Source organism: Manis pentadactyla, chromosome 10 (genome assembly GCF_030020395.1).
Source record: "Manis pentadactyla isolate mManPen7 chromosome 10, mManPen7.hap1, whole genome shotgun sequence".
NCBI classification, from domain to species: Eukaryota; Metazoa; Chordata; class Mammalia; order Pholidota; family Manidae; genus Manis; species Manis pentadactyla.
This window is the reverse complement of record NC_080028.1, coordinates 96,490,851-96,517,885: the sequence shown is the minus strand read 5'-3', so window position 1 is coordinate 96,517,885 and position 27,035 is coordinate 96,490,851. Positions and strand designations below refer to the sequence as shown.

The following is a 27,035-nucleotide window of genomic DNA, read 5'->3' as shown; positions in this document are numbered from 1 at the left end:
GCCCCTGGGCTCACCACTGTCCGGCTCTCCTCTCCTTGTCCCGCCTCCCCGCCGCCCGCCCTACTGGCCAGCCCCCACGCCCACACCCGAGGCAGCCTCATCTGGCACTGAGTATCTCTGCTGCTGCTGCCGTTGCTGCTGAACTCAGCTGCTGCCTCTGCCTCGAGGACCCCAGCTCCTCTACCCCCTGGCCATGATGCCTGCTGCCACAGCCTTGCTCCTGGGGACCCTCCTCACTGCCTGGGCCCTGCTGCCTTTTGCCCAGGGCCAGACCCCCAACTACACCAGGTAGGTCTGTTGGCACCTTCAAGAAAGCTTAGGGAGCTTCGAAAGCCCTGATTCCTGGGGGGATTTGCCTAGGGATCTTGTGGATTCTGCTAACATACTACTCCAAGATTTCCCACAGCACCCCCTTCTCTGGCCCCCAAGTCCCCCCTCCCTGTGCTAAGTCCACTGTCCCTGCAGGTCACCACTGCTCCCCATCCCTCCATCCTCCCGTCCTCTGCCCTCTGCATCTCCGCATCCGCCCAGACCCTTGGCCACCATGGAACCTGAGTGCACCAAGACCTTGAACTTGCCTGGTAGCTGGACATCTGGATTCCAGGAGGAAATTAGACATTGTAGGGAGAAGAGGGGGCAGCAAGAAGGAGACTTGGGAGTCAGATACTCAAGCAGTTAGTTGGAACAGCAGCAGGGCCAAGGTGGAGAGCCCAGCGAGTCCGTTCCCAGGTTCAATCTGAGGGCCATCGCTGCTGCTTCTCCCTCATCTCCCCGCCCCCTCCCCCCCTCCCGCCTCGTGGCTGTGTCCACATCTGGAAGTAGTTAGGCGGCTCCTGTCCCTGACTGCCAGGCGGGGCGGAGGAGAGAAAGGAAGGGGGGGGGACCCCTGAGGAGGATTCCGGGAATTCCTGTTGTGGGGTGGGGACTCTGGGGGATTGGAGGGACAGCCAAGTTGCTGGCCCCACTTTTTCCTGATCCTGCTGGAGTGTTTGTCATTCGGGCTGAACAAGGCTGCCTAAGATCCCTTGGTCCTTTCTCCCTCAATACCCCTGGCTTCCCTCCCTGGTCTCCTCTTCCTCATTACCCCTCCTGAGCTCTCCACTTATGGTTGACCCCTCTTCTCTCCTCCAGACCCGTGTTCCTGTGTGGAGGGGATGTGACTGGGGAGTCAGGTTACGTGGCAAGTGAAGGTTTCCCCAACCTTTACCCCCCCAATAAGGAGTGCATCTGGACAATAACGGTGAGAGGGCCCCTCTGGTCCCGCCCCGTTGTCAAAGTCTCCAAGGCCCAGTCCTGGCAGCCAAAGGCTTGACTGCTACCGGGCCTCCTCTCCCCAGCAGCACCACTTCTCCCAGGGGAAGTGCAAGCCCCCTCCCCTCTGGTCATTGATGGCATCAATGCCCACAATAAAATATGGCAAGTGTCCTCACACTTAACTCAGAGCCTCCTGTTTCTCCACTCCCAACCTCATTCCTGCCTCCTCTAATCTCTCCACAGACCCCAGGTCTTGTTCCCTGTACAAGCTCTCTGCTCTGCACCCTCATGGGGTCCCTTTCCGTTCAGGCCATTTCTGTAGGAAGTGCTGGGGGAAATGGAGGTGTCCACTGCCTGGGTGGTGTGTGGCCTGACTTGGAGGTCCTGTCCCCTGTCCCCGCCTTCAGGTCCCTAAGAGCCAGACTGTGTCCCTCTCCTTCCGAGTCTTCGACCTGGAGTTGCACCCCGCCTGTCGTTACGATGCTCTTGAGGTCTTTGCCGGTTCTGGAACCTCGGGTCAGCGGCTCGGACGCTTCTGCGGGACCTTCCGGCCGGCACCCTTAGTCGCCCCCGGCAACCAGGTGACCCTGCGGATGACAGCGGACGAGGGCACGGGAGGACGAGGCTTCCTGCTCTGGTACAGCGGGCGGGCCACCTCAGGCACTGGTGAGACCTCCCTCACCTCCGCCTTCCCTTCTCCTGGTCCCGCCCCCGGCGCAGGCCCCGCCCCCAGCCCTAACTTCTACCCCGAGAGCCTAGGGACCCTCACCTCCCTGACCCTTTTCCCTTGCTAACCGCCCCTTCAGTCCCTCCTCCCCATCTTTTCTCCCCCATCCCGCACCCACCCACCCCTCTTCTAGGCGCCCCCCAAGGCGCGAGGCGGAAATGGGTCACCGACCCGCGGGTGGAATGGGCGGCCTGGGGTTACTGGGACGGTGAGTAACTGCCCGCCCCCGTCCGCAATCGGGCTCCCTCAGACGGGCGCGAGGGGCCACCCCGACCTGGGGGACTAGGTTCCCCCGGCCCGGAGCCCCCTACACCCAGCCCAGGGTTCCCGATTGCGGTCCCATCACCCACTCCTGGCGGCAGAAGTCTCCTCTGAAAAGTTTTTCATGGCAGGGGCCTCCCCAAAGGGGCCTCGGGGGCTGTGCCCCAATTTGAGGGCACCCTCACAGCGCGGAGACTCTCCAGCCTGCAAAGGGGACTTCTCTGCCGGGCCGGGGAGATGGGATCTCCCAGGGGAGGAGGAGCGGTGTGGCCGCGGGTCAGAGGGAGGGGCAAGAAGGGAGCGTACCCAGCCAATTCCTTCCCCTTCCACCGCCCGCCTGGAAGCCCGGCGGTTCGAGACGTCCCTGAGCCCCGCTCCTCCAAGCCCCCTCTGCTAACCTACCCCCCTTCTCTTTCCCCTCATTCTGAGACCCAGGAATCCGAGCTTCCTGCACGGGCTGACAGTCTAGAGCTGTCCTCGAGCTGACCGAGGGTCTCCACCGCCCCCCACCCCCACTCCTCTCTCCCCTACCCAGAGCACCAATTTTGCGGGGGGCGGCTGGAGAAGGCCCAGGGAACCCTGACCACGCCCAACTGGCCCGAGTCCGATTATCCCCCGGGCATCAGCTGTTCCTGGCACATCATCGCGCCCCTGGACCAGGTACTGACCCCCTGCCCGGGCTGCCCTCGGGAACCCCGGCGGCGTCCTCCAGCGTGCAGCCAGCAAAGATTTATTGAGCATCTACTCTGTCCCGAGCCCTGAGCTTGCGCTGGTGGGGAGCAAAAGCAGACCCAGACCTGCTTGCACGCAAACAATGTAAAATTACGGCTGTGACGAGTCTCTGGTGAGCGAGGTACAAGATGTTGATAATATAAACTAGGTTTTGTATGTGGTGGTGGTGGAGGTGGATTCTGGGCTGTTCCTTGAGAAAGAGCCAGGACTTAACCTTGTCGACGACTGCGACGGACGCCACTGCAGGGTTCCCACGTGCGTGTGATCCTCGGAGCAGTGGTGTGAATGCATGGGAGGGGGGCTGCCGCGAGCGTCTGGGAGACTGGCAGCAGGGCGGAGGTGGTGAAAGGTGCAGAGCTTCTGCGCCCTCGGGCCGCCCGGGGGCCCGCGGCGCAGCCTCGCCCTGCCCCGCCGCCAGGTGATCTCGCTGACCTTCGGGAAGTTTGACCTGGAGCCTGACACCTACTGCCGCTACGATTCGGTCAGCGTGTTTAACGGAGCCGTCAACGACGACTCCAAGAGGCTGGGGAAGTTCTGCGGTGACACAGCCCCAGGGTGAGGGGGCGGGACCTGTGGGCCGCAGGTCGCGACTTCGGCACTCCCCGGGGGAGGGGCGGGGCGGGGCTGCTGAGGCGGGGTCCGAACCCGAGAGCTCCAGGTGGGCGGACCCGGTAGGGGGCGAGGCCAGAAGGGAGGCTTGGCGTTGGGTGTGCGGTGGGCAGATCCAGATTCCTGCGAAGTCGGTAAGCTAATGCAGCCAACCGAGGGGCAGAGGTTAAAAGTCCACCGGTCTAGGTAGGGACAGGGTTCACGGCCCGCCTGACGCTGCCCCAATGGCCCACCGCCTGCAGGCCCATCTCCTCCGAAGGGAACGAGCTTCTTGTGCAGTTCGTCTCGGACCTCAGTGTCACGGCCGATGGCTTCTCGGCCTCCTACAAGATGCTGCCGCGGGGCAGCTCCGAAGCCGGTCCTCCACTCCCGATCCCGGCTCCCAAGCCCGGAACTGGGTCCCAAGACAAGCCTGGAATCCTGCCTGCGGAGAAACCGAAGGCCTTGCCTGAGGCCAAAGCAATTCCAGGGGACCGGGGTGAGTCTGGGAAGGGGGAGGAAGGGGACGCAGACTGAAGGGGGCCTTTTCAAAGAGTTCGTCTCGGGGCTCATGGCTTCATTCCTACAACACTCACTGCTGTCTCTGCTGTGGGCCTGTTTGGTCCTGGGTGTTGGGCCTAGAGTTGGATGGAGTTCTGAACAAGGTCAAAGCAAGGAGGTTGTTAGGGAAAAGTGGTCCTTCCCAGCTGTTGGGTAGGTCACCCTCCACAAACAGCCGCCCCTTACTCCTAGATGCAGCCAGTGTCCCCTGCCCAAAGCAGTGTCGGCGGACAGTCACCCTGCAGAGCAGCTTCTGTGCCAGCAGCCTGGGTAAGGAGCCCCATTCCCACCTCTGCTCTTGCAGCTCCTTTAACCTCCCCTCCTATCCCCAAAGTCCCCCTCCTTCTGGTTGCAGCCCTGCCCTGGCCTCCTGTCTCCTCACCTTTCACCCCCACTCTCCCACAGTGGTGACCGCAACAGTGAAGTCCATGGTTCGGGGCCCAGAGGAGGGCCTCACTGTCACTGTCAGTCTCATTGGTGCTTACAAAACCGGAGGCCTGGACCTGCCCTCTCCACCCACTGACACCTCTCTGAAGTTCTACTTGCCATGCAAGCAGTGTCCCCTCATGAAGAAAGGTAAGAGATGTGGGAAAATGGGGAAGGGAACTTAGCCTCATAAAAATGATAGAGGTGGTAGAACCTGAGGGACTCTGATGAGGGGGTACATCTATAAGATCTCAATAACATGAGCTCTCAATCCCTCCCTTCCTCCCCTCCCACAGGAATCAGTTATCTTCTGATGGGCCAGGTAGAAGAAAACAGAGGTCCTGTCCTTCCTCCAGAGAGCTTTGTGGTTCCCTACCGGCCCAACCAGGACCAGATCCTCACCAACCTCAGCAAGAGAAGGTGCCCCAAATAGCCTGTTGGGGCTGCTGGGTCCCAGGCCTGAGACTCAGGCCAGCCTCCCATCCCTTGCCCTAGGGACCCAATTCTTATCCAAATAAATGTTTCTTGACTGACAAGGGGTCACATCTCCATTTCTATGATTTTGGTGCCCATCCTAGGGATTTCTCTTCATTCATTCATTCATTCAACTCAACAGATGTTTACTATACAGAATCTTTTAAGAATGTAAGCTGGCTCTTGTCACCTCTGCTCAAAACTTTCCCCATATTCTCAACAAACACATACCCACAAAATGGTAACTATGTAGAGGTAATGGATGTTAATTAGTGTGACTGGGATGATCTTTTCACAATGTATATGCATATCAAGATGTCAAGTTGTACACTTTAAATACATACAATTTTTATGTTGAAGATGGCTCAATAAAGCTGTCTTTAAAAAAGAAATTTAAAAAACTCTCCCATAGTTTCCCATCAGTCTCAGAATAAAATCATCTAGGTGATCTGCATCCACCCTTGCTTGTTCCCTTGCAAACTGTTCCAGTCCTACTGGTTTCTTGACCATTTCTAGTGCACTTCTGCTTCAGGGCTTTGCCTTTGCTGTTCCCAGCATCCAGGATTCTCTCCATTAGTATTGTTAGGGGGGGCGAGAGTTTAATTTCCTCAGTTTTTTCCCCGGCGCAACTAAGAATCGAAGGGCAGACACAGTAGTGAAGCAGAGTAAAAGTTTTATTCAAATACACTCCAAAGGAGGAGAGGGCCCAAGTCAAGGTAGATAAAGACAGGTTTACTTGAATAAAGCAGAGAGGAAGGAAAAGGGAAGCTCATTGAACGGTTGCTCAGCATAAGGGCGTAATACCTTACCAACTCCTAAAGCCAGGGTCACCTGGCGTCAGTGTCCACTTGGATCTGCATAGCTTGGGATCTAAGACCCTACCACCCCAGGGTTTGGGGGAGCCACAGAGCACTGGATAGAGTGAGATTATGTTCTGAGAACTTCCCAAAGGCAAAAAGAGATTTTCAGGCAAGCTACTAAGAACCATAATTGTACAGCTGCAGTTCTATCCAGGTGGTGGGAACTTACAAGACCATATCAGAGCTCTCAGCAGCCCCTCCCTAACTATCTGAGGTAGGACAAAGGGTGACACACTCAAAGGAAGACAAATGTGGGCAACCTCAGAAAGGAGAAGGCATACTTAAGGGTTTGGGGTCTGGAGTTTTATAGAACTTGTTTTGGGTAAGTGTCAGCATACGGCAGGTGATTTATAATTCCTTTGGAGTTTTGTCTTAGGGTTATTTACACAATGTTTTTCATGTGAAACCATAAGAGTGTATATCAGTTTTACCTTAATAAAAAAAATTTGAAGTAAATAAAGCAACTTTTAGTTTTTTAAAAAAAGGGTTATTTAGGTGACTATGTTGGTTTGGGACTTCAGCATTCTTTGTCCATATAGCTTTATTTACACTTCCGAGGTCTGTCTTCCTGCCCTGGTTACAAAGTCACTTGATTAGGGACTGCAGGAAGAGGAAAAAATAGCATATAGGTTAAGTTAAAGAATAAACTAGGCCTTTCAACAATCTAAAGTAAATCTTACAGCATGATCTAATTGATACAATGAAGATATGGGCTGTGCTAGGATACTTTTCTTTATCTGGGGAATATCTGAATATTCCAACTTGCCCTTAGCCTTTGGAGCTTCAACTAATTAAATTCTGTGAGTCCTTTCTGGCTAGTTTTATCTGGTTAACTCTTTGAGTCCCTTTTAATGGGCTTTACAGGCCTTATTCTCCCTCCACCCACTTATATCTATTGTTTTGCCTAACAGTATTTCATTGCTCATTTCCTAACTGCAATCAGATCTCAGCTCAAAGTTCATTCGGTCACTCACTTGTTTGTTCGTTCCAAATATCAGGCACTGTTTTAGGTGCTGAAGATAAGACAGAAAGAAATCCTTGCTTTTGTGGAGAGCAGAGTACATTGTCCTGGAGCAGAGATAATGAAATAAACATGATGTCAAGTAGTGCTAAATGCTATCAAGAAACCAAGAGTATAATGAGGACAAAGGGAGATTCTACATTTGACAGGGTGCTCAGGGAAGGCTTTGGACTAAGATCAACTTTGTTTCTGCTCCATTGCCAAATCAATAGGGTGGCCTAGGGTGAGATCCTTCACCATGCCAACCAAGGCTGTTTGTTTTCTCATCTGTAAAAGGAGTTGAAGTTTCGGTGAGATGATATAAGTGGCAAGGTTAGGAAATCTTAATTCCCTGTGAAATATGAGTATTTCCGAGTCCTGAGCAGGAAGAAAAGAATCAGGAGAGGATCCATCGGCTGAGATCCGAGTCCAACTGGGAGAAACCTCCAACGAGTACTACAGAAAACGGTTTTGGTTGCTGAAGAGCCTTCCAGGAAAACCCGGGACTGAAGCGGAGAAAAAGGCTTCTTTGTGGGATGTGATTCAAACAATTCAGACGGTCTCAGGACTGGGTATAAACGAACAGAGCGCAGCTCACAGCCTCGACTGGGTCTCCGCTGACTTACCTCGGGCTGTAATTCAAGCCAGAGACCTCCGTAAAGTTTTACGTCACTGGGATCAAGCCAATCACGTCTTTAAGCGCACCAATCGGCGTATACTTAAAACGACAAAGCGAGGCCGCCCTAGCCAATGACAAAGGTCGTACGGCGGAAGAGCAGAAAAGGTCTCTCGTTAAGATGGCGGCCCGGGTCTCGCCACAAGTTAATTGGCAGGTGCTGTGACCAGAAGGAAAGCCTCGTAACCCGAGAGCCTCATAGCCGGAGGTCCGAAGGAGCGCGGGCCCGAGCTCAGGGAGGCACAGATACAGGTCTCCGGAGAGCAGGAGGCGGAAAGGGCAGCTCGGGAGGAGGCTGCTGCAGCAGGCGGAGTCTGGCCGGAGAGAAGGGGCGGGAGCGTCGGGACACAGGAAGGGGCGGGTCCTGCGGTGGAGTGGGCGAGGCTTGCGGCGATTTTGAGCGGGGCCTGGAGACACTACCCGGGCTGAAAGCCGCGAGGGGCAGGTTTTACGGGGTGGGCGTGGCCAACGAGGTGGTACTTAGGGGTGGGGCCTAAAGAGACCTGGGGCAGAGGTGGAGACGGGAAGGTTTGGGGGCCCGGGCTTGGCCTGCGGGATCCTCATCTAGCGGGCTTCAGAGGCGGCGACGGCGGCATCAGCCCAAGGCCCTGCCCCACGATCTCATCCCGTTCCCTTTCGCCCCTCTCGCTCCCCAGTTTTAGACTACAGGCCCTGTCCCCTGAGCTCTGCCCTCGGATGTCCCACTGTCCAGAGCCTGCATGCGCCGTGGGGCGCCCCAGGACCAGGAGCTGGTGGGTCCGGGGCCTCCTCGGCGAGGGTCCCGAGGCGCCCCTCCTCCCTCGGGACTTGTCCCGGTCCTCGTCTTTCCCCCGGATCTAGTATTCAGAGCGGACCAGCGGAGCGGACCTCGGCAACTGCTGACCCTCTATAACCCCACAGGAGCTGCTCTTCGCTTCCGAGGTGAAGGGATGGGCGCCTCATGCTAGGGATTCGGGGGCTGGCGGCAGGACACTGGGGGCCTGTGTGGGCTGAGGGAATCAAATGAGTGGGTCAGATTCCCAGCCTTGGCCGACTGGAAGAGTCATACCCGGCCCTGGGGAAGAAGGCAAGGGTGACAATAGTGCGCCTCCATGGGAAAGGCCCGTGTTAAGGTCTCTGAGACAATTAGTCTCTGTGTGCTTTTATTTCTTAGTTCTGTGCACAGCACCTGCCAAATACACAGTGTTTGACGCGGAAGGATATGTGAAACCTCAGTCGTGCATTGACATGTGAGTTGGAAAAGGCGGGGAGGGGGGACTGATGGAAGCCAGGGGTCGCTGCCACCTTTCTCTGAATTACGCTGTCACTCTCTGAGGTCTCAGATCTGGTGCTCTTCAACCCATTTTCCCCACCTCTGTCTGCATCCCTGAAGGAAAGGCTCCTGGGAGGTGGGGCTTGGATCCACGTGGATCGCTGCCTCTCACTGACTTCTTCTCAGTGGGCCTCTCTCCTCTTTTGGTACCAGTGTGATTCGCCACGTGGCCCCCATTCCCAGCCACTATGATGTCCAGGACCGCTTCCGCATTGAGCTGTCTGAGGAGGGAGCTGAGGGCCGAGTGGTGGGGCACAAGGACATCACCTCGGTTCTGAGGGCCCCAGCCCACCCCCTTGAGCTTCAGGAACAGCCTGACCCAATGCCCCACCCAGGGCCTCCTTCCTGGACAGCGCTACCCACGGCCAGACCCTTCCCAGAGAGTGAGTTGGGGATGGGAATTCTTGAGTTCTGTAGAGGGGGGAGAACCTAGCATTGCCCTAGAGATGAGTTTAGTTGGAGTTGAAGAGGTCTTCTGGTTCATTCATTTGTTTTTTTGGGATACATTCCTAGGAGTTGAGATTTTATATCAGGTTAGAGAAAAGGCAGACGGCAGTTTTCCTGGTTTTTGGCTGCTACTTAGAGGGAGAAGTTGTTCCTTAGCTCTCACTTGCGTACCTCCTATCATGTGTCAGCTCAGTTAGGTTCAGTTAGAGACCTGTATTGATCAATTACACTATACCAAGGTGCGTGCTGGGTATGGGAGTTGGAGATCTCCAACTGACAGATGGGTATACAGGAGCCAGTAATCACGCAGGGAGGAGAGAGAAAGCATGGTGAGGGACCAGAGTAGAGAGATTTTGCAGCTGTGGGGACAGAGGCTCCAGGGAGGAGAGGACACTTGCAGTATGTTCCTGGATGGCAATAAGAAATGCATACACCTTCCATCATCTTCAGCCCCCTCCCTGGAGGACCTTAGGCTGGGCAGGAGGGGGGCTGACGCTTCTGATGAACCTTGTTTCCCAGACCCCCACTCACAACTGGCCACCAGCTCCTTCCTTCTCTTCTTGCTGACGGGCATAGTCTCTGTGGCCTTCCTGCTGCTACCACTCCAGGACGAACTCGACAGCCAGCTGCCCCAAATCCTGCACGTCTCTCTGGGACAAAAGTTGGTGGCAGCCTATGTTTTGGGTAAGCACAGTAGTATGAGGAGATTGGAGCTGGAAAGAGAGCTAGCAGAGCCACAAGGCTGCTCATGGGACCTTGCTCTTCTCCCCTCCCAGGCCTCCTCACCATGGTGTTCCTCCGGACCTGAGCTCCCTGCTCAACTTTCGCCCCTGTCCTAGGCAGGGCCGCGAATGGGAGACAGCCACTGTGATGCTCACTCTTCTTGCCTGAACTCCTCTGCCCTTCCTCTTTCTGCCCATCCTCCCCCCCACCCACCCCACACAATACCCAGGGATTTGTATTCATTTTCAAGTTGAATAAAATACATTTTTAAAGTTAAACTGAGAAATGTAAGAAACATGCACCTTTCTTCCCAGTTCTTTTCCTCCAGCTCCTTCTACTCCCATTCCCAGGGGACCAGAGTGCCTGGGGCAGTGAAGAGGCCCAGTGACGATTTAGAAGACCTGGGTTCTAGTCCTGGTGCTGCACACAAAAAAACTGTGACCTTGAGCAAGTCATGCAATTTCTCTGAGCTTCAGTGTCTACCTCTAAAATGAGGGAATTGGGCAAATTGACTATTAAGATCCCTTTTAGCCCTAAGATAGGATCCTGTCCCTAAACTAAAAAGAGAAACAAATATCATCTAATCAAATCCCATCTACTGTAAAACCCAAGTCTCACTGTCTTCAGTCATCAGAGTGTCTTGCCAATGTTGCCCAGATGCTTCCAACCCTCAGAATCCTTTTCTGCCTTTTTAACCCTTTATCTGCTTTTATTTTGTCTCCTCCTTTAAGATGTCAACTTCTGTGGGTCAGAAACACCAAGGTCCCTGCCAAGACATGGGGAAATGGCATTACCTGACATAACCTCAACCAGGCAGGAGAAACTAAGGCACAGGACAAGATAGGCTTCCAGCCCTCCTTCAGATGCAGGGGGAAGGGGGAAGAAGGGCAGAGGGGCAGCTTGCTGATTGGTGATTAGTGACAGAAATCTGTAGGATAATATTGCTAAGACAGACAATTTGTTAGGCAACTGGAAGGTTATGAGCTGTTGCAGCTTTACTTTACAGACTTTGGGAACTGCCCCACCTCCTCGGGAGTCTTGACCCTCCTACACCCAGAGCTGGTCCCTGTGGAATGTAGCCCCAATAATTTGCAAAGAATGGCTCTGCAGCGGGTTTCTAGGAACATAGGGAGGGCTTGTGCCATGGCCCAGTGAATCCCTCACCAACTTACACGTGTATGTGTGATAATCACTCACACTGAGCTAGCTGCGCCCAGGACCCAAAAGGGCACTGAGGTATCCTGCTGGTATCAGGAAGGCTTTCCAAGACAAAGCTATGAAGGGGCAGTATAGGGGTGGGAGGGGCTTGGGACACAGACTTTCTTTCAAATAAATTTTCCAGAAAATACTGAGCTTGCAGTAGTTGGAGTGTCTGTGAGTTTCCTGTGGCTCCTGTGACAGTATATTACAAACCTAGTGTCTTAAAACAACACAAATTAATTATCACAGTCTGGGGGTCTAAAATGCAAAATGAGTGTTCTGGGGGAAAAAAAGGTGTTAACAGGGCTGTGTTTCTTCTGAAAGCACCTGGAGTAGATGTTTCCTTGCCTTTCCAGCTTTCAGAGGCAATTGACATTCCTTGGTTCGTTGTGTCTTCCTCCATCTTTAAAGCCAGGAGTGGAGAAAATAAATGATCATTGTTTTAAATTACTGGGGGGGAAAAAAAAGCCAGGAGTCTTCAAATCTCTACTTTGACCTTCTGCTTCTGTTGTCATGTCTCCTTCCTCTCAGATCCCTCTGCCTCCTTTTATAAGGACCCTAGTCATTGCATGTCTCCCCTTCCCCAATCCAGGATACTCTCCCTGGGTTCCTTTGCTTGGGCTGCCACAGCCTTGGCGGCCTAAACACAGAAATTAGTTTTCTCACAGCTCTGGAGGCTGTATGTCCAAAATCAAGCTGTTGGCAGATTTGGTTCCTCCTGCAATCTCTCGCCTTGGCTGGCAGACTGCTGCCTTCCCATTGTCCTCAAGTGCTCCTTTCATTGTGCCTGCGCATCCCTGGTATCTCTGTGTCCAATTTCCTCTTGTAAGATCACTAGACATTGAATTAGGGCTCACCCTCATTTTAACTTAGCCACCTCTAAATGTGCTCTATCTCCAAAAACAGACACATTCTGAGGTGCTGAGGATTAGGGCTTCACCATATGGATATGGGGACACAGTTCAGCCCCCAAACACTCCCCACCTTGAGATCCTCAACTTAATCACATCTGCAATTAACTTTTTGTCACATAAGGTAACATTCATTCACAAGTTTGGGGATTAGGGCTTAGACGTCTTTATCCAGAGCATTATTCTGTTTACTACAGGAAGCAAATGGACAAGGTGAACAAGGGCTGGGAAACCATTCTGGGAAATTTGTTCTGGACAGTACATCAGAGAAGTGAATAGCTGAAGAGGGTTCTGACCCAGTCCAAGCTCCTGAGAACCCACTAAGTCATGCTCAGGGGCTAATGAGGGGCAGTATCACCCTGGAACCCAGGGGCTGGGACATCCACAGCTAAACTAAGAGCCCTTCACTTATCAGCATCCTGTGGAGAAGGGTAGGGCCTCTCACGCCATACTGGGAGCAAGAGAGGATCAAATGGCCCCAGAGACAAGTCCTAGGATTTATGCAGCTCTCCTGGGGGTGACAGCCAGAGCCACAGCCTCCAGTGACTATGACTAACAGTAAAGTGGCGCCAGAAGCACTTCTAATTCCCTGGCCTCCTGCAGCTTTCACCTCAGTGGACAAAGATTGGCCAAAGGGGACCCTGGTGGGGAGAGGTCGCCAGCTGGGCCAATCTAATGGGTATGTGACTGCTGCAGTCTCCCAGGGCCCCATGCTCCAAAAGGGACCCTGTGTGTGTGGGTTAATGCTCAATGGTCACCATCTTGAAATTCTTAACGATTCGTAATTAAAGTCTTTGGATTTACATTTTGGAAGTGCAGCCTAATGAGACAGTGGTATGTGCTGGGTGTCCTGCCTTCCCAGGATGACTTCTCACCTGCCAGCTCCCTGCCCCCATCCAGTAACAGCTACCCCGCTCCTACCCCTGGGTACAGGCAAAGGGAAGCTCTGGTTTGGGTCAGGGTATCTGCCCCAGAGTATTTCTGTCTGAGGGATGTAGACATTCAATAACAAATAAACCCCACCATGACAGGTTGATAGATTGTGGAAGAAAAAAGTGTTGCTCTTTTTTGAACAAGAGGCTCTGCATTTCCATTTTGCACCAGGCCTTGCAAATTATGTAGCTGTCCCTGGTCCCAGGAGAAGATGCAGAGCCAGCCTCTAACTCCATGGTGGTCTTTGGAGAAGGGCTCTCCTTATTTCCTTAGGCAGTTTCGGTACTTCCTCAGGTAAAGGGAACAGCACCCCCACTTGCACTGTCTTTGGCCCTTTCTGCCTAGCCCTCTCCTAGGTCTCAAGGGAGGGATGACTGGATGAAGTGAAGTTGAGAAAGAAGAATAAAGGTGCTTAAGAATGATGGATGCCACCAGGTGGTTTATTAAGGTCCAAATCCAAGTCCCTCCCACCATAGTTGGCTATAAGGCTATGGTTCCAGCCATCTCTCCCACCAAGAGGGCAAGCCAGGTCCCAGTGCCTAGGAAACCTTCCAAAGTGGTCTCTAGGGGTGGGATACCCCACCCAGAAAGGGAAGGAGGTGTGATTGAAGGAGCGGATGACGCTCTCTGATTAGCTGACAGTATGACGGACAGTCCCATTATGGAAGGCAAAGATCACCTGCGCCTACACTGCAGGGCCAGGGGTGTGCAGGTGTTTGTGCTGGGCCCCTTGGAAAGACAGGAAGGGCCAATAAGAAATCGGCCAGCAATGAAAGGAAGTGCCTGTCAGTCACCCAGAAATCGCTCAACCGGGATGAGCAGGAGCTCCCGGCAGGGGGCGGGACCTGTGGAGTCCCTGGCGGCCTCAGAAGTTGTTATCGATGTTCCAGACATCCCCGCTAAGTGCATTGGCTGCCCCCTGCAGCGTCCAGGTGAGCAGGGCCAGCTGGCGCCGGAAGCGGCTTTCCTGGAAGCCCAGACCGGGCGCCACCCGGGGAGAGGGGGCCCCAGGGTCAGCGGAGCTTCCCGAGCGTAGCAGCCGCACGTGGTCCAGCAGGGCGCCCAGCGTGTGGTCTCCGCGGCCCAGGAAGATGTGGCGGAACGGCGAGTCGGCCGGCGACACGTACTGGGACAGAAAGTAGAACTCCACCTGCGCAAAGAGGGGGATCAGGTTGGGGTGATGGCTCTGCCTGGAAGCGAAGGCCTGAACCGCAACTCCTATCCAAGGGGTAACCTAGTACGCGTTTAATAAAGGTTGTTGGAACAGTTTAAGTCCCATTCCCCACTGGCTAACCAATCAAGAATGCCTATTATGTGACATCATCAGTGGCCAGGTAGGCTGCGTCCTAAGGCTGTGCTTTGGATTTCTTTTTTCTATCCCTTGAGCCTCCAAGTCTGCATCTCGTTCTCGCCTGTCTTCCCTCCTCACTCATTCGCTCCCCTGCCCAAAGCCTCAAAATATAGTCGTCCTGCTGTTCCGCCCTACCTCCGCCAGTGTCCACAGCCCAGAGTAAAAGGTCAAGGGACAGGCTAGTCCTAATGTAGCACCTGACTCTCTGTCCTCACCCTCTGACTCACATGCTGCTCAGCTTTCCTGAAATGGCCTCCCACCTAGCCCAGTTCTCCCATCTTTCTGGTTCCTTCTGCTCCCACCTGTGGGCAGGCCCAAAGCTCAACCTCCAACCTCTGCCCTCCTCCTTCCTGTTTTTCATCCCTGGCTGCGTATTAGAATCACTTGGAGGCGGCTTTTTAAATACCATTGCATGAGTGCCACTCCAGCAAAATCATTGTCTATTCACACGCCCGTTATCTTTTTAAGGTCTCCATCTTTCACTCAAATAGCTCATGCATGCCCCAGGCTTCAACCAGGACCTTCTGAGAACAGTTGCCAAGTCTGTTCAACAAATCATCTGCCGGAATCCTGCCCTTCGGCCTTCTGGACCTCCCCACTGGGGTTGGGGGCACCTGGACATAGGCTCACACATGGGCAGCAACTGCTTCCAAACCTGACCCTGGTGCCCACATTCCCTCATGAGCACCTGGTCTTCCCCAGGTGCCAGACTCCCAGCCTCAAGAGGTGAGTCCAAGTCTTTGGGATCACATGGTCTGGTTTCTAAGTTCAGCTCCACCACCTACTGGGATCTTGGATAAGTTACTTAGCCCCTCGGAGCCTCGTGGTCTGTGTACAATACCAGCAACCTCACCAGATTTGTGGGAGTTCTGTGAGAGAAAAGGAAGTAAAGCCCTAGCTCCTGGCAGCCCCCAATAAATGGCAGCTGCTATTCTTCTCCTCCTCTTCCTTCAACACCATTTTCCTGACAAATGTGTCAAATTATGCCAGTCCCCTCCCCCACAGGTGGCATTTCTGCCATCTGTCACCGTCACCTAGAGATATGCAATCACTAACTTCATTTCCTCCTTAAGGAATGAAGTTTACACTCTGGCCAAATCCTTCCTAAAACTCTATTTTGCCCACAATACCTCCCTGCTCAAACACCTTCCTAATTTCCTTGATGCCCAGACCCTGAAAATACAAATTTCTTATCCTGGCATTCAGTACTCCGTACAGGAGATCCCTACCAGACTCTGACGCTCTTCACCCCTGTTTCTCCATAAGGCTCCTGTTCTGGCTCTGCTGGTCCACACCCTCCTCCTAAGGAAAACCAAGCCTATTTCACTGCGACACCCTTACTCTGGGTCTCTACTCCATAAATGTCTTTTCTTTGTACTAACTCAAGGTCCATCCTTTAAGACCCACATCACAGTCGAAAGCAGGGGTTAGCAAATTTTTTTCTGCAAAAGAAGCAGTCACTATTTTAGGTTTTGCAGGCCATATTGTTTCTTTTACAACCACTCAACTTTGCCACTATAGCATAAAAGCAGCCACGGACAATATGAAAACCAATGAGATAAAACCTTATTTACAAAAGCAGATGGCAGGCCAAATCTGGTTGACTGAACATATTTAACCAACCCCTGGTCTAGAGCTAGAGTTCCCTGGGTCTGGCCCTGCCCTGTGCTTCACGTTCTGAAGTCCTGCATCTGTTGCTCTCCAGCCCTGAGTCTGCATCATGCCCCTTACACACAGATGCCCTTTATCCCTTGAGGACCATATGACAATTTTGGAGGTCTGGTGACAGAGTTATCTTTTTGTGTTCCTGGAGTCTGGACAGCAGGGGTTAAAGCAAGATTTGTGAGTGAGAATGAACCATGCCCAAGCTGTCTCACCACAGGGTCACATTCATCTCAGTAGAGGGGACAAAGGAAAGGGAAGAAGAGACAAGAGTTCAGGAACGGGGGTGGGGAAGAAGAGGATACTGAGAGAGAATGAGAGGGATCAGGAGAAAGAAGCAAGGATGAAAGAGCAAGAGGGATGGGTTTGCAAACAGAAGGAAGAAATGAGTGGTGCCAGGAGAAACAGGCAGGGATAAAAGGAGGAAAATGCAAGAATACGAACCTGTAAGACCCACCCATGTTCTTCCCAAACCCGTGCGCATGCGTAGGCTCACTGAGGATGGTCTTGTTTATAATTTTGCCTTACAGGCTTTTTCCCACAGCCACCGTCCCTATCCTTCTATTTCCTGAAATCGAAGGGTTGTGGGTTTGAGTTCTCGGATTGAAGGAAGACAAGGGGTTGGAACTGGATATGGGGTGCGGGTTGTATTCAACGCTATGCAGGAGGGATTGGTGGGGAAATAAGATCTTGTACAACTTTCACGTGGTACCTCCTCCAGGCAGTCTTTCTGGGTTTCACCTATCTCATTACCAGAAGGAAGAGAGTGCTCCTCCGCTCTGAATTTCCTAAGCCTTTTTACACCTCCCGGGCCATAATCCTGTGGACCGTCATGAACATTCTTTTTCTCTCCAGAGGGGTGGGGAGGTAGTGGAAGGCTGTGTGTATGTGTGTGCGTGCATGTCTGGAGGTGGGGCGAGGGGAGGCTTGGTCCCAGTTCTGCCACGTGTTCTGCTAAGGGGCTGGCCCTCCCTGTCCGTTTCATCACTTTGCAGGGCCTGCTTCAGTGATGGCTCTAGCCTGGCGGGTCTGTGAGCACTGTGTGTGCAGGACCGCGAGCTCCCCGGGAACACAGACAGAGAACCAGAGACGGAGAACAAGCACAGAGAGAGAACAGCGTTAATTGGCAGACGGGAAGGGAGGCTCACGGCAGCGCAGAGAGGGAGGGGGGCGGAGGAGGGGGCGGGGCCTCACCCTCATGATGCGCACGTTGTACATGCGCATCAGCCTTTCGTCACTCTCTTCCGAACTGTAGATCTCCTTCCGCAGCTTCTCGGCGGCCCGGATGTAGTCCCCCCGCGCCGAGTACACCCACTGGAGGGTCAGCCCGCGGGCCTGAGGGCGGAGGCGCGTGCTGGGGCCGGATGCAGGGGCCAGGACCCGGCCTAGAATGGGGGTCCAGGTGCTGGGGGACGGGGCTGGGAACCCTGGCCTGACAGGAATGGGGAGGTATAAGGGGACAGAGTGGTGGGGGCTGAATGAAGGAAGAGGAAAGAAGACTTAGGCGGTTGGGAGGGTACAGCTGGGTCCTGGTGGCTGCCTTGGGGCCCAGGTGGCTGGGGCAGACTGCCAGAGGGGACCTAGACCCCAAAGATTGGCGGGAGGAGGGGCCAGACCCCTGGCCTGGGCAGCGCTTAGGGGTGATATGGGGCCCCTCCGCCCCCAGAACCCAGGAGCAGGGTTGGCATCTTGGACCTTGAGGTCCCCAGAGAACTCGTTGAGGCAGCCGATGTGCCTGAGGACCACGTCCCCGTAGCGGGCGAAGTCTAGGGGCAGTAGGTGATCGTGGCTTAGCCGGATGAGGAGCTGCCCAGCGAGCTGGGCCACGGCCTGGGCCACGGCGGGCAGGCGGCCCCGCAACACCTTGTGTAGGTTCTCGTATGTGTCGTCCTTAGTGTGCAGGAACGGGTACGCCTGGCCATCCTGCTGGGACAGGGAGGGAGTGGCGCAGGGGCATGGTGCAGACAGGCGGAGGGACCGCTGCTCTGGGGCAGGGCCAGGCAGTCTCACCTCCGTGAAAGAGAACTCTACGGCAGGGACCCCGGCAAAGGCCGTGAAGGAATAGGCACTGCTGTCCATGGGCAGCGGTCGGATCCTGGCGGGGGGCAGGTTGGAGCACTCTGTGGGTTCAGGCTCACCCCCATATCCCCTCTCAGCTTTTTCACCCTCCCCGCTCACCCCAACTTACACCTCAGCATCCCAGCTGTGATTGTTGACCACCACCTGCTCATAGAGAGTCTGCCCACTGCGGTTAGGAGAGTCCACCTGGGAGCAGGGTGGGGGACACCAGTTAGGCTCTAGCAGCTGCCAGCTGCCCTTCATCCCCTGCTCCTGACTGGGCTCTTGCCTGCTTCAGGATGTTCTCAATGAGGCTGATCAGAAGTGGGCTGGTCTTGGCATGAAATTTGTCATCTCCTGCAGAGAGGGAGGGAGAGGGATGCGAGGATGAAGGCTTGGTCCCGAGGACAATGCACAGAGGGGGCCCAGCTGGTGGCACTGTCCCCACTCACCCAGCACTGCATTGTCCAGGCTCACGTAGACTACGGCTTTGAGGTGCAGTACACTGAGGTAGCCCTGTGGGCGAGGGATGTGGAGTATGAAACCCCCCACCTCTCCCCTCTGCCTGACTGCCTACCCAGGACCCCACATTACCTCCAGCCACTCCATGGAGCCCACACTCCCAAAGTCACCTCCATCCCAGCTGATGAAGAGAAGGCTTCTGCGTGGCCGGAAGCCTAGGAGCAGAACGGAGAGGGAGGATGGACCCAGCTGGGGACCAAACAAAGACCCCCTTTTTGTTTTCCTCTGTCCTGGCCCCCTGGGGTCTCTCCCCTCCCATCAAGCCCCAGCAGAACCCAGCTCACCAGGTCTGACCTCACTCAACTGTAGCGGTGACGGATTGCTTCCACGTGGACTCCCTGCTTACTCTTCTCTCAGACCACCGACTAACCACTTTCACGTTTAAACGAGGAAATGGAGGTGAAGTCACTTGCCCAGGACCACGAAGTAGGACACGGAGGAGCCAGGCTTTGGAGTCCAGGTCTGAGTGGCCACCAGCCTGTGCTCCTAACTGCCTCTCTGCCCCGTCCTGGCTCGGGCCCTGACCTTACCATTGCTCACCATGGAGGAAAAGGTCCGAACCAGCTCCAGCAGTATGCCAGTTCCCACAGCAGACTGGGCTGCTCCTGGGCCCCACGCATCCCTCTGGGCCCCGATGACAACATAGTGATCTGAGGGAGGGGATGTTTGGGGTCCACCTCTTACACTGGCAGCACTCACAGGCTTCTCCCGCCACCTGGGAAGGCCACCAGGCCTCTTCTCTAGTCCCATCGCTCAGTGCCTCACATCTCTGCAACCCAAGCCCTGCAACCCTTGCTGTCCCCTGAAAAGGGTGCCCTCCTCCCCTCAGCCCCACCTGTTGGTCTGTTCCTTCAGCAGAGACCATCACCCCCCTTGTCAGCCATATCCTGCTGTTTACTGGGTCCCCATAGGTTTTCTCCTTTGAATCTCTAATCCACACCCTATGACCACCAGCATCCTCAATCCCTGCCACTATCCACGTCCACTTAGGCTTGAAAGGCTCATCTATCTCCTTGACCTCCCTTTCCTGCTGTAACCTCACTCACTCAGGCTTGCTTAGCTCCAGTGCTGGGGAACTCACAACTGCAGGACTGCCCATCCTGGGTCTGGACAGATTTCACCATAGGGTCTCCTCACTGCCATCTCAGTTCCAGATGAGCCTCCACCTGCCAGCCTCCCTCCCTGCTCACCCCTGCCACACCCTCCCCTAAGCCTTTCCTGCTCTGCTGGGCCTCCTGCTCCAGCCCCATCTTTAGCCAGGGATTATGAACTGCTCCCCTCCCACAGGCTGTGAGTGTTGCTGGGCAAGCAAGCCCACCTGGCTCTGAGCGGCCCTCAATGCAGCCAAAGATGTTGCTGATGGGGGTGGAGACCCTGTGGTTGTTGACCACTAGGTGCAGGCCTGGCCCAGGGCCCAGGTGGTAAGAAGAGCCTGGGAGGTGTCCCTGCCATTCCTGAGGGGCCACAGGACCTTTGAGCTTCCTGGAGAGGGGTGGGTGGGGCAGAAAAGGTTGGAAGTGGCAGAGAGGCCCAGGCTTTAGAAGAGCCCAGAGCCCCCTCTCTGCTCTTTCTCTTCTCCCCACCCTGTAGCTCCAGCTCTCTGCCTCTGTGCCCTGCCTGGGGAGGCAGTGCAGCCAGGGCTTCCATGGACAGTTGTATAGGTTGTGTCCTGCTCAAGGGTGCCCAGTGGAGGTGGATGTGATATTCAGCTGGAGCTCCACTGACAGATGGTAGGCTCTGACAAGAGGCTGTGCCCATTCAAAATAGCCACTTTTCTCTAGTTCACACAAAGGCATCTTATAAGCTGGCTACTCTCCCTGCCTCCTCCTGTCCCCTTATGCCGCTTACCTCAGCAGCAGGGAGGCGATGTCTGCACTAATGGGCTGGGCTGGGATGCCAGGCAGGCCCGAGGACTGGACAGGAGGGAACTGGGTTTGATTGAAGGAAGGGAAGCCAGGTGTGTAGGGGTCCCCAGTTCCCATGTGCACCTATGGGAAGAGGGGTGCCCACACTGAAACTGACCTGGGCTCCTGGGAATTACATGCCAGCTTCATATGGGGCCAGGTGTATCCCTGGGACCCCAGGAAGCCACCACTGGCTTCCTCAACTCACATGTCCATACACAGCCCGGTGGCTGGACAGGCTGAGCTTGTGTGGGTCTTGGGAGAAGTCTGCAGGGTCGGGGTATATGAGCACTCCTCTGGCCCCAAAGTCCTGGGCACTGGCCACCTGGGGAAGGGAGATGGCTAAAGGACTCCTTCTCCCAGAGAAAATCGATTTATAAGGGCAGGAGAAGTAAGGAAAATTGAAATGACACCAGCTTTGATCCGCACGGCACCCACCATCCGCTGTCCAGGGACCCTCACCTTCTGCGCAAAGCTGATCACCCCCAAGCGCACCAGAAGGAGGCGCCCCGCCGGCTCCAAGCCACGGGCCCGCAGGTCCTGCAGGTCTTCCCGCCGCCCGTAGTGGGCGTACACCAGCTCTCCCTGAGGATGGGGGAGGACGCTAAGGCGCGGCCGCCGTTCCCTTGGCCGCCACAGGGGACGACGGGCGCACGCGGCCCCAGTCCTGGGGGCGGGGCAGGAGGCGCTCACCGTGGCGTTGCCCGTGGCGCTGTAGGGACAGTAGACGTCGGGGTCCTCCAGCGGCAGCTGCTCCCCAGGCCTCCCGGCCGTGTCGGCCCAGCGAAGTGTGTTGGGGCGAGCCCTGCGGGACGGGGGTGGTGAGCGTCCCCCGCCGCCGTGCGCCCCTCGCGCCCTGCCCCGCGCACTCACGGGTCCGGGAACTGCAGCCCCACGTAGTGCGTGTCTGTCCACACGTGGTCCAGCTTCTGGCTCGAGAGCGCCGCGCGGATGTCCTGGGCCAGGGCTGCCATTCCAGCAGAGCCGGACACCCTTTCCCGAAAGCTGGTTAGCCTGAGTGGGAAGAAATGGCACTGGGGCGCGGGGGTGGGGGGGAGGGGTCTGGACTTCTGGGTCTCTGGAGGAGAGGGAAGGAGGGGGTAACGATGCTGGAGACGTGGGTGGCCCTGGGCCCTGGGCGGTGGTGAGCTCCTGTCTCTCATTTACTGTACCACAACCACCCAGTCCATCACTCTCAGGGCTGCGACCCCGTCCTTAGGGCTTCCAACTGCTTAAAACCTTAGCTTCCAAGAGCTCGGGGTCCTGTCCCTTATCCCTTATGTTTTTCCAGGTTCAGGGCAAGCACCAGTCTACTCTGGTCCCTCCACACGTGGGCACAGCAGCCTGCTCTTTGCCCCAGGCATGAACACACTTTTCTTCCAAAGGGCTGACCCTCCTTCTACCCCATCCTCTACTGGGAACTCAGAGACTATCTGCCAAGGCTCCAGATGAAATAGTGGGTGCCTTGTCTCCTTGGAGACCTCACGTGAGTCACCACCTAACCTAACTAGCAAGCCTCGTGTCTCCTGAGCTCTCCCTTGTTCTTCTGTCTTACCTCTGCCCTGGGCCACCCCCACATGGCCTCGTTGTCCACAGGCTCCACCTGTGCCCTTTCCATGGCAGACAAGCTCCTCCCTCCTCAGCATCATCAGTGACTACCCCTCTACCTTTTACCCAGCTGTCCCTTGAGAAGCCAGGTCTCCTTCCTGTAGGCATAGGGCATACTTTCCCGAAGGCAGCTCGGGTCGTCAAACCTCTCAGGCTTGGAGCGGAGGCATGTTCCTGGTTCCACTGTTGGCATTTCTGACCATATTTCCTCTGGCATAACTTTCTTCCTTTGACATCCATGCCATCCTGCTCTCCCATCTTCTGTCCCTCTTTTAGCCAATCAGTCACTTGTCTGCTTTCATTGAGGCACCTAGTTGATCATTTGCCTCCCATGCAACAGTCCACTATGCTTCAGCACTACTTCTAGATCCACGTGGATGGTGCACCTTAGTCTCAGCCACCCTCCTCTTGGCTCTCACGAAGACTATTGCCATCCATTGTCATAGTGGCTTTCTCAGGACCATTCCTGTCCCCCCTTCCAGCCCCCTTCCAGTCCCCATCCAGGAGCTCAAGTGTTTGAAACTATACCTATCAATGCATTTATAAAATAGGGGATGCACACTGTGGATTCCTGTACAGCAGAAAGGAACAATAATAAAGTAAATGTACACACTGCAATTTAGACAACTTAAAAACATAGTGGTACATCAAAAGACAGTTGATCAGAATTAAAAACACAGTAGAGATAGCTATAGATGAATAATGGGCCTTGGAGTGATTTTTTTTCCCCTTTCTTCTTTGTATTTTTCCATGGTGCTTGATTTTTAAAATTACAAACATAAAGCATTTTACTCAAGTATTAATGTTTTGGAAAACCTCCATATGTACATAAAGCACTACATGTATGACAAATATTACACATATATTTGTATCTAAAGGCACATATCAAGCACATTAGATGAGATGCTTTTTGGGGAAGGGCCCGGGAGAAGTGCTCACGGATGGGGAACAAAACTGAACAGGAAAGCCCTTTCACAGAGGACACTGAACGACAGTCTCTGGAGTATGATCAACTCCATTCCCCACACTTGATCTGAAAAAAAAAATCCCACCCCTGCACATCTGATCATGTTACTCTATTTTTGAATGATTTCAGTTCTCTTTTTGCCTTTAGAATAAAATCCAAAGCAGTTCATGTAACCAGTAAGGCCCTTAATGGTCTGAGCCAGATCCACCTCAACTGCCACATTTCACTTCCTCCATCAGCCCACTGTCTTCATCTCCAGACCCTTTGCATTTGCGGTCCTCTGGCCAGAAATGCTTTTCCACCTTCTCCTTGCCTGACAAACGACTCACCCCTTAGGCCTCAACTTGTCACTTCCTCATGGAAGCCTTCCCTGACTCCCAATCTCAATCAGGTCCCCCTGGCTATAGTCCTCACATCCTTTACTTTCCCTTCAAAACTGATCCCAGTAGTGAGTATGCAGTCATGAATGGGATTATTAGTTTAGTATGTATTTCCTCCAATAGACTGTGAGCTCCATGAAGGCAAGGTCCAGATTTTTGTTCTCTGCACCATCTACTTAGCCGCGCACCTGCCACGCAGTAGGGGCTCAAAAATATTTGTTGGGTAAATGAAGGAATGACCTCATCACTGTCACTGCGGATCCAGCCACCCACTTCCCTGGCCACACCCTGGACATGGATCTTGCCATTACCCAGAGCTCCATTGCCAGGATATTTGCTCACTGAGGATTTATTGAACGCCTACTAACTGCCAGGCACTGGGTAGGCTCTGGAGACTCCAAGATAAATCTTGGAAGTTCCAGAATCCCACTCTCTGACTAGAACTTTCTAGGTCCCTTACCTAAACTGCTTCCTTACCTTCACTCTGCATGGTCCAATTTATCAAGTCAATCAGCTCATCTCTGGCTTCCCTTCCTGTCTTTCCCTGCATGACTTCCTTGCTCTCTTCCCTCACTGCTACTCTCTTGCCTCCCTGCCCTTTGATGGCATCCATGATGCCACACTCTACCCCTGGACCCGTCAAACTGTCTACCCAGTTTGGGGTACCCAACTGTACCCAGACTACTAAGTCTTGCTCAAGAAAATTAAAAGCCATGCATTGAAAAACTATTCCTGACCAAAATGAGGATTATTAGTGGCCTTACCTCTAGGCCTACCTGGATGACTCCTTTCCCCCAGGGAAAGGTGACCCCAAGCAGGACCCAAGAAACACAGCCAGCTCATGCTGTGCTGCAGGCCTACACAGTCTGCAGCTGGCTGGCATCTCCATAGTGTAAATGGAAGAGGGGAGGTCTCTGTCCACAAATACACTTTCTTGATTGTTTTTCTGATTTCTTAAAATGCTCCTTCTCAGAGTGCCCCATTGCCACAGGTCAAAATCCAATCTCCTTGGTGTAACATTCGAGACTTTGCTGGGTCTGTCCTGCCCCATATCTAAATAGCGGACCTCTCTGCTCTTATTTGGAAAGTCAGCACCCCCATCTCCCAAATGTGCCACCCTCTACAGGCTCATCTCCAAAAGTGCTGTCCCTCCTCTTGGCTCCAAATGCCTGCCCTCCTTCTCTGGACCACTGAGCAGGAAGGCCAGGGAGGCAGGTGGAGGGCCCCAGAAGGGAGACCCCTCCACCAGGGTCCTGGTGAGGAGGAAGGGAGGCTGGATGAGGGTTGTGAGGGCCAGGGGTGGGGCAGGGTGACCCTTACCTGATGGTGTCCTCCAGAGACCCCTCCCTCAGGAGCTGCAGGAACATGGCCTGGAGGTCACTCCAGTACAACGTGCCCTGATGAGAGTCCGGGACTGGCTCATAGTTCAGGTCCTCGCTGACCACCAATACGTCATCTCCACATGCCTGGCAGGACCCTCGGAAGGCCACATAGCCCAGAAGGAAGGCTGGCAGGTAGCAAGATGGAGATTCTCCTTGTGCCCTCCTCTGGACTCCAGAAATCTCCCCCCACCCAGGACCTTCACGGGGGGCGGGGTGGGGGGCATGACTCTCACCTCCAGTGAAGATCAGCAGGGTGGTCAGGACTAGGTAGGGGGCAGCCCTTCGTCCTGCTGCTGCCCAGAATCCGAGGTTTTGCCGCCTAGGTCGAGAGCCCAGGTCGGGGCCCCTCAGCTCCATGGGACAGAAGTGGGCTGGTGGCTCAGCCCCCTCCTCTCCGTCTTCCTCTTCCTCTTCAAGGCGCCACTGCTGGGTGCCTTCTACACGCTTGTAGATGGTCTGAGAGGGTCGTGGGGACAACCTTTGCTGTGGGGGGCACAGTGGGCATGAGATTGGGGAAAGAGGTCTGGGGGATGGGGAGAAACCGGGCAATTATAGGGTTTTTGTGATGCCAAACGAACACAGGCAAGGGAGAGGGTCTCAAGAGGCAGGCCAGGGAAGAGATAGAGGTGGGCAGGGGAGGGGCTGGCTTTGGGGGTTGGGAGGGGGCTGAAGGACCTGGAGAGGTATCCCGAACCCCACGTGGTCTTACCGTTCTCTGGAGTAGACTCCAAAGTCGCTCCATGCTTGTGCCCCTCCTTAGCCCTACAAGGCTGTCCCCCCACCCCAGTGATAAACCGTTTGTGGGAGCCCCAAGAGGGCCCCTTATCAGTCCTGGCAGGCAGCTGGAGCCCAGGCCGTTCCTCCCCCTAAAAGGGTGGGGGCACAGTCCTGGCCGCAGTCCAGCCGCCCCGATATGGACCCCAGCCCACGCTAGAGGACAAGGGGCTGCGCCCGCCCCTGCCAACCTCACCACAGTGACCCTCCTCCCTCTCCCTGAAAATAATCAATTTTTTTACCTCTGGGCAGACTTTGGCCTCCCATTTCCCGTCAGAGGTGGGGGAAGGGGCTGATGGGTGGGGAGGGAGGGGAAAATGGATGCCCCCCCACGCTTCCATGCCACCCAGTGTCCTTGGGGACCCCTTCCAGAGTTTCCCACCATGAAAACCTCTGCCCTCTCCTCATCTGGCTCCAAGGCCCCCCAGCTCCCAGGCCCTGTAACAGACTAGCTGTCCTTCCTGTCCCAATGTCTGCCTTAGTGGGCTCCTAATCTGAAGGTGCCACGGTGGTGTGACCTGAGGGTTTGGTCTGAAAAGTGGGTCTCAGGTTTCTGCTGGCTGCTGGGGAGCCAGTGGCATGGCTGGCAGCTCATGGTGGGGCAGGACAGTGAATGCTCCAGGTTGGGATCTGTGGGTCAAAGCGCACCAAGCATTGGTGGGAAGAGTCCTGGCCAAGGTGTGGGGAGCTTGGACAAGTCACGGTCCTCTCTGGGAACCCGCGCCTCTTTCGTGATTAAAGGTCGTGGACCACGCAGGTTCCTACCTCTTTGATCTGGAGACCCCAGGAGCACATCACAGGCACAAACCGCTAAGTTTTGCCCACAATTTCATGCAGGCGTCGCAGGTCCCTAAACCCCGCAGAGGGATGCCAGGACAAATAGCTCAGGAATAGAAGGGCTCAGGGGTCAGTGTTGAGGTTTCCCTTGGGAAACCTCAGCTCCTGCTCAAGTCGAAAGGGAAGTTCTAAGCAGCAGAGGCGCTCCAATGCCCCAGTCCCCGCCTCATTCCTGCAACCGCCACGAGCTCGGGAAAGGAAGACAGGAGAGCAGCCCGGCTCACCTGAGCTGCAGGTCCGCGGGTGCCTAGGTGCGGACTCGGGCTGGGCCGAGGCCCCTCCCACATATGGCCCCGCCCTCCGCCCGCCCCCTCAGAGCCCCAATCTCGCCCCAACTGGGCTCCTCGCTGGGGCTTTTATCGTGGCCTTAGCCGCGTCCTCGCTTCCGGATCCTCCTGGGTCGCGCGGCCCGATTGAAACCTCCTGGGGTTTGCCCCCACCTGCAAACCTGGCCCCCGCGTCCACCGTGGGATCCTGAGAGATGTAGGTGTGGCCCTCCCTTCTC

At 54.9% G+C, this 27,035-nt stretch overlaps 3 protein-coding genes and 1 long non-coding RNA gene across 15 annotated transcripts; 2 read left to right on the top strand and 2 right to left on the bottom strand.

The window, feature by feature from the left end:
* Positions 1-94: 94 nt before the first annotated feature.
* Positions 95-5,085, top strand: PCOLCE (procollagen C-endopeptidase enhancer). 2 transcript variants are annotated; one of them, XM_036904613.2, is made up of 10 exons: positions 95-288; positions 1,132-1,240; positions 1,662-1,920; positions 2,115-2,189; positions 2,778-2,902; positions 3,393-3,529; positions 3,826-4,061; positions 4,316-4,393; positions 4,529-4,699; positions 4,846-5,085. In XM_036904613.2, exons 1-10 carry the CDS (start codon positions 194-196, stop codon positions 4,980-4,982), a joined length of 1,422 nt encoding a protein of 473 aa, XP_036760508.1. In that variant the 5' UTR covers positions 95-193; the 3' UTR covers positions 4,983-5,085. The 2 variants fall into 2 exon arrangements, with proteins under 2 accessions (XP_036760508.1, XP_036760509.1); XM_036904614.2 differs by lacking the exon at positions 2,115-2,189 and having other exon boundaries at positions 100-288.
* Positions 5,086-6,068: 983 nt separating this feature from the next.
* Positions 6,069-7,829, bottom strand: LOC118922173 (uncharacterized). Its single transcript, XR_005028656.2, has 3 exons — positions 7,610-7,829; positions 6,858-6,951; positions 6,069-6,483 (listed from the first exon to the last, which is right to left on the bottom strand). It is a non-coding gene; the product is annotated as an uncharacterized LOC118922173 (long non-coding RNA).
* Positions 7,568-10,319, top strand: MOSPD3 (motile sperm domain containing 3). Of its 7 annotated transcripts, none has more exons than XM_036904619.2 (6): positions 7,568-7,716; positions 8,216-8,480; positions 8,713-8,788; positions 9,025-9,254; positions 9,769-10,002; positions 10,095-10,319. In XM_036904619.2, the coding sequence occupies exons 2-6, from the start codon at positions 8,279-8,281 to the stop codon at positions 10,124-10,126; spliced, it is 774 nt and encodes a 257-aa protein (XP_036760514.2). In that variant the 5' UTR covers positions 7,568-7,716; positions 8,216-8,278; the 3' UTR covers positions 10,127-10,319. The 7 variants fall into 7 exon arrangements, with proteins under 7 accessions (XP_036760514.2, XP_036760513.2, XP_036760519.2 ...); XM_036904618.2 differs by having other exon boundaries at positions 7,656-7,767; XM_036904624.2 differs by having other exon boundaries at positions 7,679-7,811; positions 9,838-10,002.
* A 3,185-nt stretch (positions 10,320-13,504) lies between these two features.
* TFR2 (transferrin receptor 2) lies at positions 13,505-26,813 on the bottom strand. Of its 5 annotated transcripts, none has more exons than XM_036904592.2 (19): positions 26,755-26,813; positions 25,629-25,689; positions 25,153-25,402; positions 24,858-25,044; positions 21,456-21,596; positions 21,276-21,387; positions 21,045-21,167; positions 20,791-20,907; positions 20,527-20,666; positions 19,997-20,160; positions 19,209-19,328; positions 18,751-18,833; positions 18,609-18,672; positions 18,446-18,513; positions 18,287-18,363; positions 18,109-18,193; positions 17,794-18,021; positions 17,293-17,433; positions 13,505-14,235 (listed from the first exon to the last, which is right to left on the bottom strand). In XM_036904592.2, the coding sequence occupies exons 2-19, from the start codon at positions 25,659-25,661 to the stop codon at positions 13,951-13,953; spliced, it is 2,418 nt and encodes an 805-aa protein (XP_036760487.2). In that variant the 5' UTR covers positions 25,662-25,689; positions 26,755-26,813; the 3' UTR covers positions 13,505-13,950. The 5 variants fall into 5 exon arrangements, with proteins under 5 accessions (XP_036760487.2, XP_036760486.2, XP_036760489.2 ...); XM_036904591.2 differs by lacking the exon at positions 26,755-26,813 and adding an exon at positions 26,459-26,729; XM_036904595.2 differs by lacking the exon at positions 26,755-26,813 and adding an exon at positions 15,666-15,738 and having other exon boundaries at positions 14,098-14,235; positions 25,629-25,914.
* Between the last annotated feature and the right edge of the window lie 222 nt (positions 26,814-27,035).

Bases quoted from the DNA above. Each gene is read 5' to 3' on its own strand.
- PCOLCE (XM_036904613.2), top strand. From the start codon at position 194: ATGATGCCTGCTGCCACAGCCTTGCTCCTGGGGACCCTCCTCACTGCC. The intron at 4,062-4,315 runs GTGAGTCTGGGA...CCTTACTCCTAG, and splicing joins AGCAATTCCAGGGGACCGGG to ATGCAGCCAGTGTCCCCTGC. The intron at 4,394-4,528 runs GTAAGGAGCCCC...ACTCTCCCACAG, and splicing joins CTTCTGTGCCAGCAGCCTGG to TGGTGACCGCAACAGTGAAG.
- TFR2 (XM_036904592.2), bottom strand. From the start codon at position 25,661: ATGGAGCGACTTTGGAGTCTACTCCAGAGAACG. The intron at 25,403-25,628 runs GTAAGACCACGT...TGCCCCCCACAG, and splicing joins GGAGTCTACTCCAGAGAACG to CAAAGGTTGTCCCCACGACC. The intron at 20,908-21,044 runs GTGAGGGTCCCT...TCCCTTCCCCAG, and splicing joins TGATCAGCTTTGCGCAGAAG to GTGGCCAGTGCCCAGGACTT.
- MOSPD3 (XM_036904619.2), top strand. From the start codon at position 8,279: ATGCGCCGTGGGGCGCCCCAGGACCAGGAGCTGGTGGGTCCGGGGCCT. The intron at 8,481-8,712 runs GTGAAGGGATGG...TTTATTTCTTAG, and splicing joins AGCTGCTCTTCGCTTCCGAG to TTCTGTGCACAGCACCTGCC. The intron at 9,255-9,768 runs GTGAGTTGGGGA...CATCATCTTCAG, and splicing joins GGCCAGACCCTTCCCAGAGA to CCCCCTCCCTGGAGGACCTT.